The sequence below is a fragment of the Paroedura picta genome, chromosome 2 (assembly GCF_049243985.1).
Source record: "Paroedura picta isolate Pp20150507F chromosome 2, Ppicta_v3.0, whole genome shotgun sequence".
Classification (NCBI taxonomy): domain Eukaryota; kingdom Metazoa; phylum Chordata; class Lepidosauria; order Squamata; family Gekkonidae; genus Paroedura; species Paroedura picta.
In genome coordinates this window covers 110,873,380-110,891,396 of record NC_135370.1, presented here as the reverse complement: position 1 = coordinate 110,891,396, position 18,017 = coordinate 110,873,380, and the positions used below count along the sequence as shown (strand labels likewise).

Here is an 18,017-nt window from a genome sequence, read left to right as displayed (position 1 = left end):
TCCGCCGGCAAGGGACCAATCGCAAGCCGCACAGAGCGCAGCTCGCAATTGGTCCCTTGCCGGCGGACTGACAATCGGAGGGCCCAATCGGCAGGTGCGAAGATTGGGCCCTCCAATTGTAAGTCCGGAGGAAGGGGCCAATCGGCACCCTTCCTCATCCCAAACAGGGCCCGCCCTCGGGGCCCTTACTGTTTTATTTTAACCGCTCCGCAGAAGCGGTTAAAGATTAGACTTTTAGGCTGCCATTCCTAGCACTCCTAGTCCATGGCAGTTTATACGGCAGCCAGTTGGACCAGGGCGGTTTGACCATCCTCGTACTTTTAGACCTGTCAGCTGCATTTGATGTGGTCAATCTCGAGTTGTTAGCCCACTGCCTTGCCAAAACCAGGATTAGGGGGACTGTGTTAAAATGGCTGGTCTCCTTTCTCCAGAACTGGATACAGAAGGTTGCTGTGGGGGAGGAGTTGTAAAATCCCTTGGTGATCCCATGTGGGTGATACTCTCACTTACATTTTCAACATCTATAAGTGCCTTCTGGGCCAACTGGTCCAGGGATTTGGGCTGGGATGAAGATGACACCCAGCTCAACTCCCTTATTGCCGGCCAGCAAGTTTCTCCCCCCAGGATACATTTGCCAGCTGTTTGGAAACAGTGGCTGGATGGTTCAGGCAGAGCCGACTGGAACTCAGCCCCTCCAAGATGGAAATCCTATGGCTGTGTAGAAGGGGACAGGATCAGGCATCTCCCATGCCTTGACAGCGTACAACTAACACCAACACTGCTTGTCTGGGATTTGGGGGTGATCTTTGATGCCTCCATTTCAGATCACAAGAATAGCCTAATTGGTGTTTTTCCCTCTGCACCAAGCAAGGCTACTAGCACCCTACCTGTTCTCAGAACCATTGGCCACAGTGATCCATGTAACGGTCACTTCCAGATTAGACTTCTGTAACTCAGCCTAGCCAAAGTTGGCTGCACCCTGATTGGCCCTGCCCCTGCAGCTCCCACCCTCTGTCCCTGGACTCTAGCCTATTTGCTCTCAGATGCACCTCAGTGCCTGGAGCCAGCAACAAGTAAGGGGAGAGGGTCCTGGGCAAAGGGTCATGGTAGAGGGCCTGCTAACAAGAGCCTCTTGGCCTGCTAAGCAGAACCTGCTAACAAGGGCCTCTTGGCCTGCTGGCCTGGGCCTGCCAATGAGGGCCTCTTGGCCTGCTAGCCTGGGCCTGCTAACGAGGGCCTCCCGGCCTGCTGACTGCCTGCTAAGGAGCTCTGTCCTGGCCCTGCTATGATCTGGTCAGCCGCCTGCCCGCCCCACTTGATCTGGCTGCGAGCTGTGGCCCAAAGCCACCTTAAGCTGCCTGGCCGGAGGCCAGGGTAGGGGACCCTTTAAAGGCCCATTCTTAGGAACAGGCTTTGAAGCTAGTACATCAATAATAATCAAACAATACCCTTAACCACTTGATTATGCAGATCAATTAACAAAGATGATATAGCTGTTTCCATTCCAAACACAGAATTGAAGTCTAACTCAAATGAATGGGTGGGTGCATTTCTTTGGGGGTTTTTTCTTTAGATAAGTGAAATTATCTGTTCCTTTATGCCCACCAAGTAGCATTCATTCTGTTGTAGCCTCACCATAGAGCTTCTCCATCAGTCTTTGCACACAATGCTATTTCTTCATCCCAACGTATGAAACATCTTTCTTGTATGATTCATTATGTGTTTCAGTCTCTGAACTAATGCCAACACTTTCATTTATAACTTGACACAATAGTCCTATAACATGTACAAGCTTGTATATGAATGTATCTGTACATGAACTATGCATTACATAACATTAGAAGAAGAAGAGGAAGAAGAGTTGGTTCTTATATGCCGCTTTTCTCTAACTGAAGGAGGCTCAAAGCGGCTTACAGTCGCCTTCCCATTCCTCTCCCCACAACAGACACCCTGTGGGGTGGGTGAGGCTGAGAGAGCCCTGATATCACTGCCCGGTTAGAACAGTTTTATCAGTGCTGTGGTGAGCCCAAGGTCACCCAGCTGGTTGCATGTGGGGGAGCGCAGAATCGAACCTGGCATGCCAGATTACAAGTCCGCACTCCTAACCACTACATCAAACTGGCTCTCTTAGCTCTTAGGCTAGAACCTTTACTAGAAACTTCCATAATTTACTCTGCCACTCTTTTTCACATGCCATGATTTCCCGTCCCCCCAAGCAATTATTCATCCAATAAGCAGCTTGTCCAGGCTGCAGGATGTCTTCTGACTACTGAGTGTCATTCCTGTTTTATCCTTATGAGATAATCACTCTACCCACATAATCCTTAACACTTGCATCAGCAATATAGAAAGTGCTCTCCAGAAGAGCAACATCAGCATTTCATTCACACATTAGCTGTTGCAGACAGGATAGATTTAACAACTTGGGGTATTATCATATTCCAGCCAACTAGACCCCAAAAAAGTATCAGGGACTTGTGGCCATTCCTTTCAGTCTTTTGTTTCATGCCAGGACCCCTTCAAGGTAGCTGGCTTTGCTCCAAACAGGATAAAAGGTAAAGGTATCCCCTGTGCAAGCACCGGATCATGTCTGACCCTTGGGGTGATGCCCTCTAGCGTTTTCATGGCAGACTCAATTCGGGGTGGTTTGCCATTCCCTTCCCCCCCCAGCAAGCTGGGTACTCATTTTACCGACCTCGGAAGGATGGAAGGCTGAGTCAACCTTGAGCCGGCTGCTGGGATTGAATTCCCAGCCTCATGGGCAGAGCTTTCAGACTGCATGTCTGCTGCCTTACCACTCTGTGTCACAAGAGGCTCTTTTCAAACAGGATACCTTCTGAATTACAAAAACTCTTACACTAATAGCTCACATTAATAGGGCACACAAAGCGTTCTATCACCTACGCCAGGCATAATAATTAGCACTCTGTCTCTTGAACTCTGACCTAGTCACAGTCGCCTCCAGACTGGACTATTACAACTTGCTCAACGCAGGGCTATCTTTGTATCTGATGCAGAAGCCTCAACTAGTCCAAAATGCAGCAGCCCAGCTCCTTACTAGAACTGCATGGAGAGAGCATATTCAACCAGTGCTCTCCCAGGTGCATTGGTACCAAGTTGAGAACCAAGTCAAGTTCAAGGTATTGGTACTCACCTTCAAAGGTCAGTACTCACCTATTGGTACTCACCTAAAAGATCTGCAACCTTCGTATCTACATAAGCGCCTTCTCCCCTATGCCCCTCAGAGGTGCCTGCATGCCAGCATGCAATATCTGCTAAGGGTCATGGCCCCAAAGATATAAAGGTGGCCTCAACCAGAATCAGGGCCTTTTTGGTCCTGGCTTTGGCCTGGTGGAACACATTCCAAGTGAGATCAGGGCCCCACAGGACCTAAAAATTCTGCTGGGCTTGCAAGACAGAGTTGTTCCACTACGTCTACAGCTGAGGCCTTATGAATCTATCAGTGAACCTGGCCTCCCAACACATTCATGTTGAATGCATAATATCGTACATCCAATATTGCCGACTACCATCATACACTCCACTCCAGCACTTTATCCCCTCCAGCACCGCTGAGACAGGTAGTGGCTCCCATCCCTGAAGGATAATGTTACAGGAAGGTTTTAATCCAATTTAATATCTTAAAATTTTAATAACTTAGATTTGAGTATGTTGTAATTTTAACATGTAACATTATTTATCTCTTTGCTTTGTTATAAACCACCTTGAGCCCCTGGGAAGGGCACTATAAAAATTTTAAATGAATAAATTTCTCATTCTGTAATCACTTGTTAGGTCAAAAGTACAGACATGAATTCACAATATATTTAATTCTTAAAAAAGGCTATATCAAGTATCCAGATTATTACATATTTTTTCTTAACTATCATTTACCTGAATATCAAAGAAGGATGTGTTTTTCGAAAGGAAAAATCTCACCTCCTATGAAAATAATTTGGAATAAGCAGCAATAAATATGATATAATAAGTTCTTGGTGCTACAGGAGTGAGCATGCTCCAGTACCTGTTTTGACACCTGCAGGTACATTAGAGACAGAACACAAAAACATATTGCAGGTTGTTTGCTAAGGCTTTATGCTTAGAAAACAGATCCAATCAAATGGATGGGAGATCCTGCAAACTCAATAGGGCAAGACTGAAGATATCATTAAAAGTCTACCTTCTCCACATGCTTGATAAACCAGTGGGGCAAGTATTCACTTTGGAAATCATGGCTCATCTGTTCCCTGTTACTAAAATAACCCATATTATTAGTAAAATATATCGATCGATGTTAAATAATTATCTGGGAATTCAGCCTAAAAATATGTCATGAGGGGGACAATTTTCACCAATTGCTTGTAGATACAATGTAACAGCTGCTGTAAGGCTGGATCTCCAATATGCTGCTGAACTCATCTTTGTGCGAATGTCCAACATGTACATAGACATCCTGCCACAATGTTATGTATAAAATTCATCCATAGTGGTTTTCAAAGAGTTGAGAAAGCCATGGAACAACTTAAGGCTCAACATAAGGCACCCCTACATTTTCAACATATGGAGATAAAAGAAATGCTATGACTCTTTGTCTCTGAAAATATTTTATTTCACAGTAATTACATTCAAGTATCTGGGTTCTTAATACAGGACTAGTACTGATACAGCTTACAATTGCTTATTGAACATATTCAATTCAATATACAATTCATAAAATATAGACTACATTTAGTGTTTTCTGTATAAAAAAAAGGTCCCAGGGCATAAAGGAATTAAGTTTACATTTCCTTGGTAGATGGGGCAAATGATACTGGCCAAATGGCACCACTACAACGAAGGGGGGGGGGTGGAGACAAGATACCCACCTGTTTGGGTAAATACATAGAAATGCTTGGGCTAAAAAAAAAGAAAAATGCTCAAAATAGAAATTGAACAAATTATGGACAGCTTCCTAAGCACCTGATGAAGAAGCAGATTCACATGGGCCAAAGTTTCTTCTAAAAACACCATTTTAAATTTTTAAGAAGATCTGCTTTTACCTTTGCCAAATGATATTTGATACCAAGCTACTGATCCAAATACTGATAAGCCTGTCTAAAAGTTTTACTTTGCATGGATGATAACTCATGTGGTTTTCATGGGAAATTTGAACATCTCCGAAGTCCTGAAAGTAGTTTCCTAAACCTAACCAGATGACAAAGGCAAAGCAGACTGACACAGCTAGTAGGGACCATTTCAGCAGAAGAATACAACTGCAAACAGTACACATAGAACATAAAATAATTTGCCCAGCCAGGAAAGGTCCTCCTCCCCAATCCTCTTCCTATTTTAAAATAACCTCCTAGCCCTATAAAAACCACAGAGGCCCCAAACTCGAGTAATCATTTGCAAGGTGCTGCACATGATCAGTTGTACACATGGATATGTATTGCCCTCCCATATGAGGTGCATTCTCAAAGAAACAATGCACTGGAGATGTGCATTCACACTGGATACCTCAAATCCAGGCACATATCGCAATGCATTCTCTCAGGAGTGCATCCGGTTTGCATGCACTGTTCACAAACCTGCAATGACAACTGTGTGAGCAAGCCTACCTTAATTTACATAGCTGCCTTGTTAAATAAAGACATCTGCTTATGCAATACACAGCCACAATCCACCAAGTTCTACAAGTATATGGCTGCTAATCATTTTAATAAGGCACAGGTAGGGATTATGTAACCTTTACTGATACTAATGGAGGTTATGCATCTCCAGTGACCAGAGAGCTGCATTCTTCAAATCACTAAACTCAGAGCAGTCCCAAGTGACAACAGTAGTCCTTGAGTTCAAAGCTGTGATGGTTGTGATTATCCTTCATGCTAATCATAGGTCAACTACTTTCAAGTGTATGATAAAATTTTGTCAGAATGGCCTCTTATTTCAATTCCAAAATCAAGCATAAAAGCTCTTCTTACTACTGAGAAAAATAAAATCACCTGAATCTGCCAAAATGTTTTGTGGATTTTAAGGAACTGTTCTTGGAGCAGCAGACATTGAATGCTGGAAAAGTCAGCAAAATTACTTACAGGATTACAAAATCAATATAAGCAATAAGCCAGTGTAGTGGTTGTGTAATTTCCATAGTTTCCATTGTAAAGTGCAATGTAATTGTCATACATTTCCCTTCCTTAAAAATAGTTAATTGCTCTGCCAATTTGTCTTCCAGACATTTAAAGTGACAGTGCCATGGTCCCATTAAAAAGCTAAAAATAAATCATATTCAAATAAAAATATTTTTTAAAAAAGAAAAAAAGATGTTGCTCCTTAAAGATCTTATCTTGTATGCAATGTTCAAGTCAAAGATGAAACACTTCTTTGAAAAAAAAGTTGCAGTCTCTTTCTTTCAGCTGAAAAACCCGCACAGAGGTGGTAAAAATCAAGCTGCTGTTTGCACTAAGAGATCACCTACGAAGATCCATATGTGGATGCTGATAAAGGGTTTCAATCAGCTCTTCCTCTGTAGGTTCTTCCAAAACATCCCTACAAAGCCAGAGAAAGATGTGTTAGAAGTCATCTCAGTAGAAGGATCTGTCCAGCCGCTGCTTGAAGACTGTCAGTGAGGGAGCGGTTCATCACCTCCTTAGGCAGTTGATTCCACTGCTGAACTACTCTGGCTGTGAAATTTTTTTCTAGTTGATATCGCTCTCCATGTAGTTTAAACCCATTACTGTGAGTCCTATCCTCTGCTGCCAACAGGAACCTTACCTGCCTTCCTCCAAGTGTCCTTTCAAATACTTAAAGACAGCAATCATGCCCCCTCTCAACCTCCTCTTTTCAGCGCTGAACATTCCCTCAGCCTTTCTTCATAGGGCTTGGTCCCAGGCCCTGGATTATTCTCATCGCTCTCCTAGGTACCCTCTCATTTTTGTCCACATCGTTTTTGAAGTGAGGCCGCCAGAACTGCACACAGTACTCCAGGTGCGATCTGACCAAATGTGGTATATAGCGGGACTACAACACCTTGCAATTTTGATGTGATACCTCTGTTGATTCAGCCCAAGACTACATTTGCCTTCTTCACCACATCACATTGTCTGCTCATATTTAGCATACAGTCCACAAGTACTCCAAGATTCCATTCACATACTCTGCTACCCAGAAATGTATCTCCCATCCAGAATGCATGCTTCTCATTTTTGTGGACCAGATGTAGAACTCTGCATTTCTCCTTATTGAATTGCTTGTTCTAATTTGCCCACTTTTCTAGCATGGTCAGATTTCATGGAACTCTATCTTCTAGAGTGTTCACTACTCCTCCCAATTTACTGTCATCTGAAAATTTAATGAGCAGTCCCTCCACCTCCTCATCCAAGTCATTGATAAAAACATTGAAAAGTACTGGACTCAGTACAAAGCCCTGTGACACCCCACTGCTCACCTCCCTCCATTGTGATGAAATACTAGTGAGAACTAGTGCAACACTCTATGTAGGGCCACCTTGAGTTCACAGTCCACAATTAGGCTGCTCAATTACTGACTGGGTCCCCCTGGTCTGCACATGTAATGTCTGTACTCTGGCACCTGCACTGGTTTCTGGTTAGTTTCCAGTGCAAATTCAATGTGTTGGCTTTGATCTATAAAGACCTCAGCTGTCTGAGACCGTCCTACTTGTTGGACCACCTCTCCCACTATGACCCCCCCCCCTTCATCTATTTAGAACATCCTTGCAGGGTTTCTTACAGGTGTCTGGCCCATTAGCTGCCTGCTTTCACCACCAAGGCAAGGCATTTTCAATGTTGTCCATTCTCTTCAAAAATAGCTCTCCGGGGACGTTTATGCCCTGTGGGATCGTCCAACATTCTGTAGGGCATATAAAGCTGCTCTGTTTTGGGCAGCCTTTAGTTAACTTTACAAACTGGGGAGCTGGCCAGTTGTTTTAATCTTCCCTCTGAGTAATTCGCTGTCAAGCGGTTGTTTTTAATTGCTTTTATTGCTCTATTTATTGCATGAATTTATTTGTATTGTATTTGCATCTCTTGTTTTTCAAATGTTGTAAGCCACCCTAAGTCCCCTGTAAGAAGAGGGCATTAGATATAAATAAAATAAATAAATAAAATAAAATGACTACAATCACCCCAAGTCCCTCAATATTCAAACAATTAAAACCAGAACTAAAATACATATAAAATAATAACTATAATTAAAAACAATGGACAGGAAGGAGGGTTCACTGAGGGAATTCCAAATGAAACAAAAAAGTCCTTTTCTACTGGCAGAAAAGGGAAACAAGAGGAAATAAAGTTTGGTGCCACTACTGTTAAGGCCATCTCTGGGGAAGCCACTCAGAAATCAGGGATAACAAGAGTTACTGAATTATGAAACTCTCTGTACACTTCTTTAATGCTGTTTCACTTGGGAAATTCTAGTCTTTTGGTTTAATTTGGGAAGTTCTGATAGTCTAGTTTAAGATCTACTCCTTCAGGACAAGATGGTACCACAATACAACTAGGAGTAATATTCACTACACTCAAAGTCCAGCCAATTTTCAATTGTGTAAAAAAAAACCCAGCCTCTATTTACTCTACATCTTGAGGGCAGAACAACCCCACCTTTGAGGAATTTCCTCAGTAATGAAATTAGGCACATATGCTTCCCCTCCTTCCATGTCTTTGGCCTTAGATAGCCAGCTCACCTAAACAAGAGCTCCACTGTCATTTGGTATTCAAATTTTGAGAGAGACGGATGATTATTGCGACGATCCCACTTGTGAATAAAGTTCTATAATTGAGAAAAAACAGAATACAAGTTATCAAGAAGACTTATCTGAGCAAAATACTTCCTGAGTAGATGGACAAATGTGTGAGCAACATCTCTATTAGATAAAGCTATTCATGGGAAGTCCCATAGAATCATAGAGTTGGAAGGGGCCATACAGGCCATCTAGTCCAACACCCTGCTCAACGCAGGATCAGCCCTAAGCATCCTAAAGCATCCAAGAAAAGTGTGTATCCAACCTTTGCTTGAAGACTGTCAGTGAGGGGGAGCTCACCACCTCCTTAGGCAGCCTATTCCTATTCCAGCAGCAACTTCTATAGACCAGGCAGGCTGGGAAATTCACTCTTCTAGATCTCATTGATGCTAATGCAGGAAGTTTCACATATTGCCCTACTTGATGATACTGCTCATGCAAATTGTTTTATTGTCCAAAAGTCCATTTGAACTGAGCAAGTCCCACAACATAAGGTGGACCAGGAAAGGCAGTAACTTCTGAGGCTCATCAGAAGAATCACTTTTTGAGGTGATATTGCAGAGCCAGCAGCCATTAACTGCACTGGCCATTAACTGCACTGTGACTGAGTAACATACAGAACAATCTGTATGGCAGAAATGTGTGAATGAAATCCACTGCATCTAATTGCGACCCAAACTTTACCTCCAGGAGTAATGCAATGAACAAATTGACCCACAAGACAGAGGAAATCAGCCACCAAGCAATGAAGTACAATTTGGACCATCTGGAAAGAAAAACAATGGGGGGAGAGTGATTGAAAATCAACCTTTGTCTAATCCAAACTCATGATTAAGATTCCAGGTTAGTGTACCTACCCTGATCCTATAAAAGGCATACAAGTAGCCTGCATGCAAGCGTATACCATAACTTCAAAGGAGGAAACACATAGAACACTTCTTTTCTAATTCTATAACACAGCCCATACTGATCCCAGAATTCCCAGAATGCATGAAAGTTGAAATGCATATCTCTCCTGATTTCCCTTCTCTGACATCTATACTGCTAGTATGAACACACAAATTAAATGTTCAGGTCTGATACACAACTTATGAACCAGCTTCATGACCATCCCATTCTCCACATTTTGATAAAACTGGTTCATCCAATCTCCTAAGACAAGTTTCAGGTATCTTCTTGATCTTAGAGGCCTACTTTCAAGTAAATTAAGAATTCCATGTTCTATGGAGATAGGAACGTCTTCCCCATGCCGTGTCAGTCCATTACTTACGGAGATGTAAATCTGGAATAGGCATCCAAGAAAATGTGCCAGTTATTCACAATCATCACATCCCACAGAGTCACCACTGCTGCCTGAGACAAAAAACATTAATACTAAATATTATTCTAAATTGTGATTGTTAGAAAAAGTAAAAATGTGGAGAGTGGTGGAAAGCAAACAAATAATAGATACAGCTACAGTGACCAAAATAAGCACACTCACAGCAAAGTCATCAAAGTTGTTTGGCCAATACTCCAGCTGTTCAAAAGTGCCACACTGGAAGGTGGTGTTCCCAGAGGTTGTGTTCACAGCACTGCAAGAAGAATATTATTGCCTTCAATACTGCACTGCATAGTTCTGGGGAAGTTCTGGGGAAGTATATGGCTCAGGGGCAGAGAATCTGCTTTGTATGCCTAAAGTCCCAGTGTCAATCCCTGGCACCTCCATCAGAAAGGATCAGGCAGTAACTGATATGAAAGACTCTGGAAAATTGCTACCAGTCGTAATATACCAGACTGACCCTGAAAGACCGGGGTGAGTAAAAGGCAGCTTTATTTGTTTCCACTGACCACAGGAACTATCTGACATTACTTAAATAATGAAATCACACAAAGCCTGAAAGCCTGGTAAGAAATTACTCTTGCACATTCTGAACAGTGCACTTTTAATGCACTTTAGGAAATTTCTGCCACTGGATTTTGCCATTTCATACAGTTAAATCCAATTGTATAGTGTACTGAAAGTGGACTAAAAGTACATTATTCAGCACAAGTAAAGATGTCCTTAACTACAATTTCTATGGTAAGGCTAAGGTTTGAAGAAATTGTCATAGAAGTCAACACCTCCAAGTATATGCTAAGTTATTGATGTGGGACACATCTTCTGGCACAGACCCTAGGACAGAAATGGGTACAGACGTGACATCTGTAGCTGCACCCCAGGGAGCATGCCAGAAGAGGCTGGGGCAGCAGCAGTGTGCCGTGGCCAGGCCACTGCTGCAATGCCCGAGGAGGCCTGGGCAGTCGTGCGGCAGTGCAGTAGCAGGGTAGGCTAGCGCTGCCCTGCCCAAAGCCAGGGGACATCCCGAGGTGGCACAGAGGCTGGTCGGGCCAGCAGCACCACAATGGTGAGAGGAGGGGAGGTGGGAGGGAGCAGGGAGTCTGGGAGTTGGGGAGGCCTCTGGAGGGCGAGGCAGAGGCCGCAATGCCAATGTATGCCCAAGCGCTACCCTCCAGACGGGAGGTGGTTGAGGCCCTCCTGGCAGAAGTAGTAAGGCAGGGATGGGGTGGGGGGAGAGAGTGTGTGTTGGAGAAGGACGAGGTAAGGAGCAAGAGGGGAGGGGGAAGTGAGGAGGGAAGGGTTCGCATGTGTTTGGTTGTGTTTGTGTGTGGTTGTCAGAGAGAAGAGGGGATGGGGATTGGGAGAGGGGATGGATTAAAGAACTCTTGATCAGGTATGTGTCCCACATAACTCTGAGAGCCTGGGTGTCACTACTTTTATTTTCCTTTACCATAAAATTCCCAGAACCAATGCCCACAAATTGAGGATTAGACACTAATGCTTTTAGGAAGGCCCCAGCATCAGTAATCACAAGATCTATTTGACAATGGATCAAGGTGGCTTTAGAGGCTTCCTGCTATCTTCCTCGGAAATTTTTCAAGAAATTGTTGGGCAAACAACTGCTGGAGATACTTTGTAGACAAAATTGAGAGGGTGCAGAGGAGAGCGACAAGGATGATCAGGGGCCTAGGGGCCAAGCCCTATGAGGAAAGGCTGAGGGACTCGGGAATGTTCAGCCTGAAGGAGGTTGAAAGGGAACATGATTGCTCTCTTAAAAATCTTAAAGCTCGTCACTTAGAGGAGGATTTCTGTTGGCAGCAGAGGATAGGGCCCATCTAAATGGCTTTAGATTACATGGCTTTGGATTTCATGTAGATCGGTACCTGCTAGACATCAGAGAGTAAATGTTCAGTCAGAGTGGTTCAGCAGTGGAACCGGCTGCCTAAGGAGGAGATGAGCTCCCCCTCACTGGCAATCTTTAAGCAGTGGCTGGACAGAAACATAGTGGGGTGAGGAGATTGGACAAGGGAAGGGCAGGAGCGATTAAGATCCAATAGGCCCATGGCCTTGGGGCCCTCACGGCTGTAGAACATGTGGCCTGGATTAAGATCCAATAGGCCCATGGCCGTGGGGCACTCACAGCCATCAGAACATGTGGCCTGGATTAAGGTCCAATAGCCCCATGGCCGTGGGGCACTCATGGCCGAGAGAACATCTGGCCTGGATCCGCTCACTGCCTTTCTAACCTCCGTCTCAGACAGGAGGTGGTGGAGGCTAGGGGATTACACTGATGCTAATCTGTTGGTGATCCCTGGCCCAAGGGAAGTGCATGTGGTTTCAAACCAGGGCCAGGGCTTTTTCAGTCCTGGCCCCGACCTGGTGAAATGAGCTCTTGGGAGAGTTAAGGGCCATTAAAGGTCCACAGGACCTGTAAAACAGAGCTCTTCCTCCAGGTATTTGCTTGAGGCCTGAGCCAGGAAGATCGAGGGGCCCTCCTCAGGCAGCACTAGAATATCAGTGAACCCCAGACTCTGTGGTGGACAGATGCTTGGACAGATTGCTCATGAGGGGGGTGTTATGTGGAATTTCGCCACTCATCTTTTGTTGGGTTTGTAGTTCTTAATGGGGGTTTCATGTATGTTGTTGTAACCTGTCACAAGTTGTTGCCAAGAGTGGTGGCCTAAAAATCAAATAATAAGCTAATCATGAATGCTTTAGGCTGGTTCTTCACTGAGCATGGGGTTGGATTAGATGGGCTGTATGCCCCTTCCAACTCTATGATTCTTTGATTCTAATATTTTACTTCAGGACATGGGGCTATAAAGTAATCTAATAGGCCCTCTTCAACCATACAATTTAACAGTTCAGTGGGACAGACACACAAATATAGCTAGTAGTGGGTGGTGTTAAAAACCATGGGGCCCAAAACAGCTGTTAAATATCCTCATAGTATCATTGTGATAGGACTTATACAGAAAACAGGAACATTATGGCTTCTACCCTTTTTCCAAGATTAAATAAGACTGACTGCCCAGTACAGATATGTAAACAACTGTCTTACCTGACATTGCCCACAGGAACAACAGCCCCTTTAAAGAGCTCTATGCCAAGTAATGCAAATATATAGAAAATCACCTGGAGAACAATACAGCAGCATCAGTTGTGCTCTACTGCAAATTTTGCATATTGTAAAATAAGAGGTAAAAACATATTGTCACGTATTAAAGTTAATGCTTTTGCAGAACATAACCTTCACATTTTGGTCTGCCTGAGGAATCAGTGAAGGTAGCAAATCCTTAAGACAGTAGTCTTCCTGAAGAAAATACAAAACTTCGAGATCATTCAATCCTAAACTGTATTTTAGTATTGGATTTTATTGGATTTTTTACTACTGTAATATATTTTATTACGTATGCTATTTTAGTGCTGTGAGCAGCCCTGAGGAGCAGCAGCAGCAAAAACAGCAGCAGCAGCAGTTAATTTTATGAGCCAGAGCCCGCTTTTTCACATGTTCTTACTCAGAAAATATTATGCCAAAATAAATGTTTTCACTCTTAGGGTGCCAGAAGGCTCTGGTATTGTGGCAGCAGCAATCTAATACAGCTACCACAGTGCAATTTGGAGATGACTATTATCAATCTGGATTACCTTCACCTTGCAATTCCTAAACCCACCAAGAGGTGGAGGCTTTATAAGAACTCAAAGGTCTTTGTGTATTATTATTTATTTTTAGCAGACTAAACAGCACAGGCTAGTTTAGAAGCTAGGTCATTGTTGGCCATTGTTAGTACTTGGATGAGAGACCAACAAGGAAGACCAGGGTCGTTACATAGAGGCAGGCAAAAAAAAAAACTTTTTCTCTTCCCTTGAAAACCCTAGGAGGCATTGGCAAGTCAGTTGAAATTTGATGATACTATTTTATTGCAATTTACAGTTTATTGTTATTGTTGTAGCCATAGGCCATAACAACCCAGCATATATACCAACACATGACAATGTGCCACAGCAGATAAGTTAACTTTTCAACATGATAAAACTTTAAAACTATTATTATTTGTTATTTTGTGAATTGTTACTCATATATCTGACTGGTAGATGGTGTTCTGCAATTCAGTATCTGACCAAATTCTTGGGAACTGCAGAATTCTTGCTGAGCCAAGCAACACTGATTTCTGGAGCTGAGTGGGTGTTGTTTGCTGAATGCCAAGAATGTCCAGGAGTTTCTTGAGACTTCTAGGCACTGCTCCAAAGACTCCAATGTCACCTAGCATGATAGTCATCGTCTTCTCCCAGAGACGCACTAACTCTATTCATGGGTCTTGATATTTTATTATCTTCTCCTTCCTTTTCTATTCTGCTGTCTTCTGGGATTGTAATGTCTACGATCCAAACCCTATTTTCCACTGTTTACACAATCATTATATCAGGGGTGTAATATTCCAGATGTTTAGCTGTTTGTAATCAGAAGTCCCAAGAATCTTAGTTGCATCATTCTCCATTATCTTGTCTGGTTTGTGCTCCCATGAATTTCTGGCTGATGATAAGCCATATGTTTTGCAAAGATTCCAGTGCAGCACAGCTGCAACTCTATCTTGACCTTTATAGTCAATCTGAGCAATTTTACTGATGGTATTATTATTATTGCTAGTGTGGTGTAGCAGTTAAGAGCAATAGACTCTAACTGGGAGTCTATTGGGTTTGATTCCGCACTGTTCCACATGGAGCCAGCTGGGTGACTTTTGGCCAGTCACATTTCTCTCACAACTCTCCCAGCCCCATCTACTTCACTAAGTGTCTGCTGTGGAGACAGGAAGAGAAAAGCAACTGTAAGCTGCTTTGGGCCTCCTTAAGGTAGAGAATGGTAAACTATAAAAACCTACTTTTCTTCTTCTATTATTATTATTAATAGAATAATAATAGTATTTACACTTCCTAAAATAAAATGACTAAATGGTGTGAAGAGGAAAATTACTGAAGGAGCATCAACACGATAAAGCCATTGACTGGCACTGAAGATCTGGCTGAAATGAAGTGCTATTTATAGCAGGTTTCTAAAGCAGAAAAGTTTCTACTTAAAAGTGTCCCGTTTCATTCAAATTTGTTTCATACAAACAGTTATTATTGCTGAACAAATTTAGAGTCCCGTGGCACCTTTAAGACCAGCAAAGTTTTATTCAAGGTATGAGCTTTCATGTGCAGGCACACTTCCACGTTTCCATGACATTGCATCTGAGGAAGTATGCATGCTCACTAAACCTTGAACAAAACTTTGCTGGTCTTAAAGGAGCCACAGGATTCTAAATTTGTTCAGCTGCTTCAGACCAACATGGCTACCCACTTGAAGTTATTATTGCTCTTCAGGATTATGATAATGAGTTGTAGCACAGGGAGGATTTCCACAGACTGCAGAGAAGACATTTTTATTGATCTCCCCCCCCCCCCCTAGGAAAACCTCCAACCTCCTCTGTCCCCCAGAAGGACCATTTAGGGAAATATTTGAGCTATAGCGGGGGGGGGGGGAGACAAGAAAGTCAACACTCCAAAGGCAGAAATCTTTTTTCTGCAGAAATCCTCCCTGAGATCCAACCCAGTACTGAGAACAGATGCTAAAACACAAGCAGAGATTTAGCCAATTAAAACTGATCAACTGTATCAATTCCACTAAGATTACTCAAGTTTGTATCCATGTATTCCATTCACAAATATCCTATGTTATGTTAAATGGAATATAAAAAGTGATGTGTATCAATCTTGGTTTCCACTTACCACTAAGATCCCAGCAAAGGCTCTTAAATTTTTCACCAGATCTATCAGAGTACTAGCAACTACAGACATGAACTGGAAAAGAGAATGAAACGTGAGGGCTGTTTTCTGGAACACATGAAGCAATATTTTTAAAAGGGAGGAGGATAGAAATCCCAAAAATCCAGTGTACCTCCATGTTGGCAATGATTCGTAGAAATCTGAACACAATCAGCATGTTTGCCAGGCGGACCATGTCCCACAGAGACCACAAGCCCTGCATTTCAGGTTTCCTAGGGGAAAGCACATGATCATTCTAGCAAATTGTAGCTATCTAAGGACATAACCTTGGTTGAGTAAGATTCCCATGCCAGTATCACAGATATTATACTTGAAAAAGGGAACATGAGACCACTGTTTTCTATAATAGCTACATACTCTGTGCTGAGACTTCTTCAGGTCTCTCTGATGATTCTACTTCAAGATTCAGCCAAAATACAACTGGTCGTTATAATTAAAGTATATATCTGCAACCCTCTTATCCCAAGTCTTTAAAAAAATCAATTAAAAGAGAAGATTTTTTCAAGAAAGTACCTTACTAAAAGATGTGAGGAATGTAATATGTTAGTTGCAATGCAGAGCCCCTTGTTTCTAGAACTGTTTCTTTCTACAAAGGGATTCTCCACTGTGAAATATAGAATCTTACTGTTATGCACCAATGCCTCTCTACTTCATTTTAAACATACTCAGGGCCATTCCACACAGCGTTAATGTTGCTGAAGTCTTACCATTGTGTAACACTATTTTTTTAACGTTACACACAACGTTGTACACAATCTGCAACACTCCTGCAACACTTCTGCAAAAATCGCTTTGTTGTAATACTTTTCGGTCCCCCTAAAAAAAACGCTAGACTCATGAGAACAAACTGCAACACATCCGAAAAAGACATGTGCGTTCTCAATGTAGTGGTAGCAAGCATGTCCCTCCCTAAACTCTCGCACTCGAGCTTCTGGCTTCGCGATCGCCATTTTTTCCCCCTTAAACCGGCAAAAGCAACAAATACACGATGCTTGTTCAGCTGAAATCCCTCCACAAGCAATTGTCAGTAAAGTTTCCGAGCACAATACAGCCCCCTGTTCGACACAGCCTGCAATTTCGGCCAGAAATTGCATCCGGGGGGGTTAACTTTAAGAGCATGTAAACGATTAAGCGCCAGCTCCTACACCAGCAAAAAAGGTCTTTCTGATACATCAAATGAACAGATATGCGTTGCTACAGGTGTTTTCAGGTTTTTAAAAAACAATTTTTAAAGGGAAGCACAAACACAACAGTTAATTGGCTGTTCTGTTTGATTGACGGCCAGGGGTGGGAGGAAGCGCGGAAAAATATTGCTTCCTTTGTTGCGATTTCGGCGAGACCGGAAACTTGTGCGTTATGAGAACAGCGCTAGTGGGAGAGCCGTTTTTCCGAGAAAAACGGCTGTGTGCTTTACTGAGACCTGCCACTATTGATTGCAGCGCTTTTCAATAGCGCTCAGATTTAGCAACATTGTCGGTTGTGCGGAATGGCCCTCACTATTGACCAGATGGGAAAATCTGCTCTCCTTCTCTCCCTAGAAAATGCATTTGCAAGATGACCTCCAATCTGTGGTAGGAGTACCATCCCAAATTACAGTAATTGCTGGATAGCTTATGAAGAACATACCAGCCTGGATGGGGAAATCCATATACAGCAAATGTTGACACTTCCAAAACCTTTGAAAAGAATAATAGGGAAAGCTATATCAGGTCCAAAAATTCAGAAAGGGTTCAAGTTATAAAATTACCATAAAAGGAAAAATTATTAGAATTTATTCCTAGGAAGGTGTTCTTAGGACTGCAGTCTAAAAGTGTTAACAGGTCTTATAGGGGGAACAGTCTCAAGCACAATCTCAATTTTTCTTTCTTTCCTCCTCACCCAACCATGGAAGTATTATACTTCACCGATTACACACCAGCTCATCAATATATATAATTCTCAACATGGCCTGATCGCTGGATAAATAAATCTGGCAATGGGGGCCATGGACATATAAGACATCTTTTGACAGACCTGAAAGAAACCTTGGTTTGCAGAAAAATCTAGACTCTTGAGAGCCAGTTTGGTGTAGTGGTTAGGAGTGCGGACTTGTAATCTGGCATGCCGGGTTCGATTCTGCACTCCCCCACATGCAGCCAG

General features: G+C 42.8%; 1 protein-coding gene across 3 annotated transcripts in view; it reads right to left on the bottom strand.

Annotated features, from left to right (window-relative positions):
* Window positions 1-4,587: 4,587 nt before the first annotated feature.
* TPCN2 (two pore segment channel 2) overlaps window positions 4,588-18,017 on the bottom strand; it is a 38,891-nt gene continuing 25,461 nt past the window's right edge. For all 3 annotated transcript variants that reach the window (XM_077322061.1, XM_077322063.1, XM_077322062.1), the window contains 9 exons: window positions 17,505-17,554; window positions 15,991-16,090; window positions 15,822-15,893; window positions 13,117-13,190; window positions 10,218-10,308; window positions 10,005-10,087; window positions 9,419-9,500; window positions 8,678-8,763; window positions 4,588-6,525 (listed from right to left, as the gene is read on the bottom strand). In XM_077322061.1, the coding sequence (XP_077178176.1) occupies window positions 6,447-6,525; window positions 8,678-8,763; window positions 9,419-9,500; window positions 10,005-10,087; window positions 10,218-10,308; window positions 13,117-13,190; window positions 15,822-15,893; window positions 15,991-16,090; window positions 17,505-17,554 (717 nt within the window). In that variant the 3' untranslated portion in view covers window positions 4,588-6,446. The remainder of the gene's footprint in view (window positions 6,526-8,677; window positions 8,764-9,418; window positions 9,501-10,004; window positions 10,088-10,217; window positions 10,309-13,116; window positions 13,191-15,821; window positions 15,894-15,990; window positions 16,091-17,504; window positions 17,555-18,017) is intronic.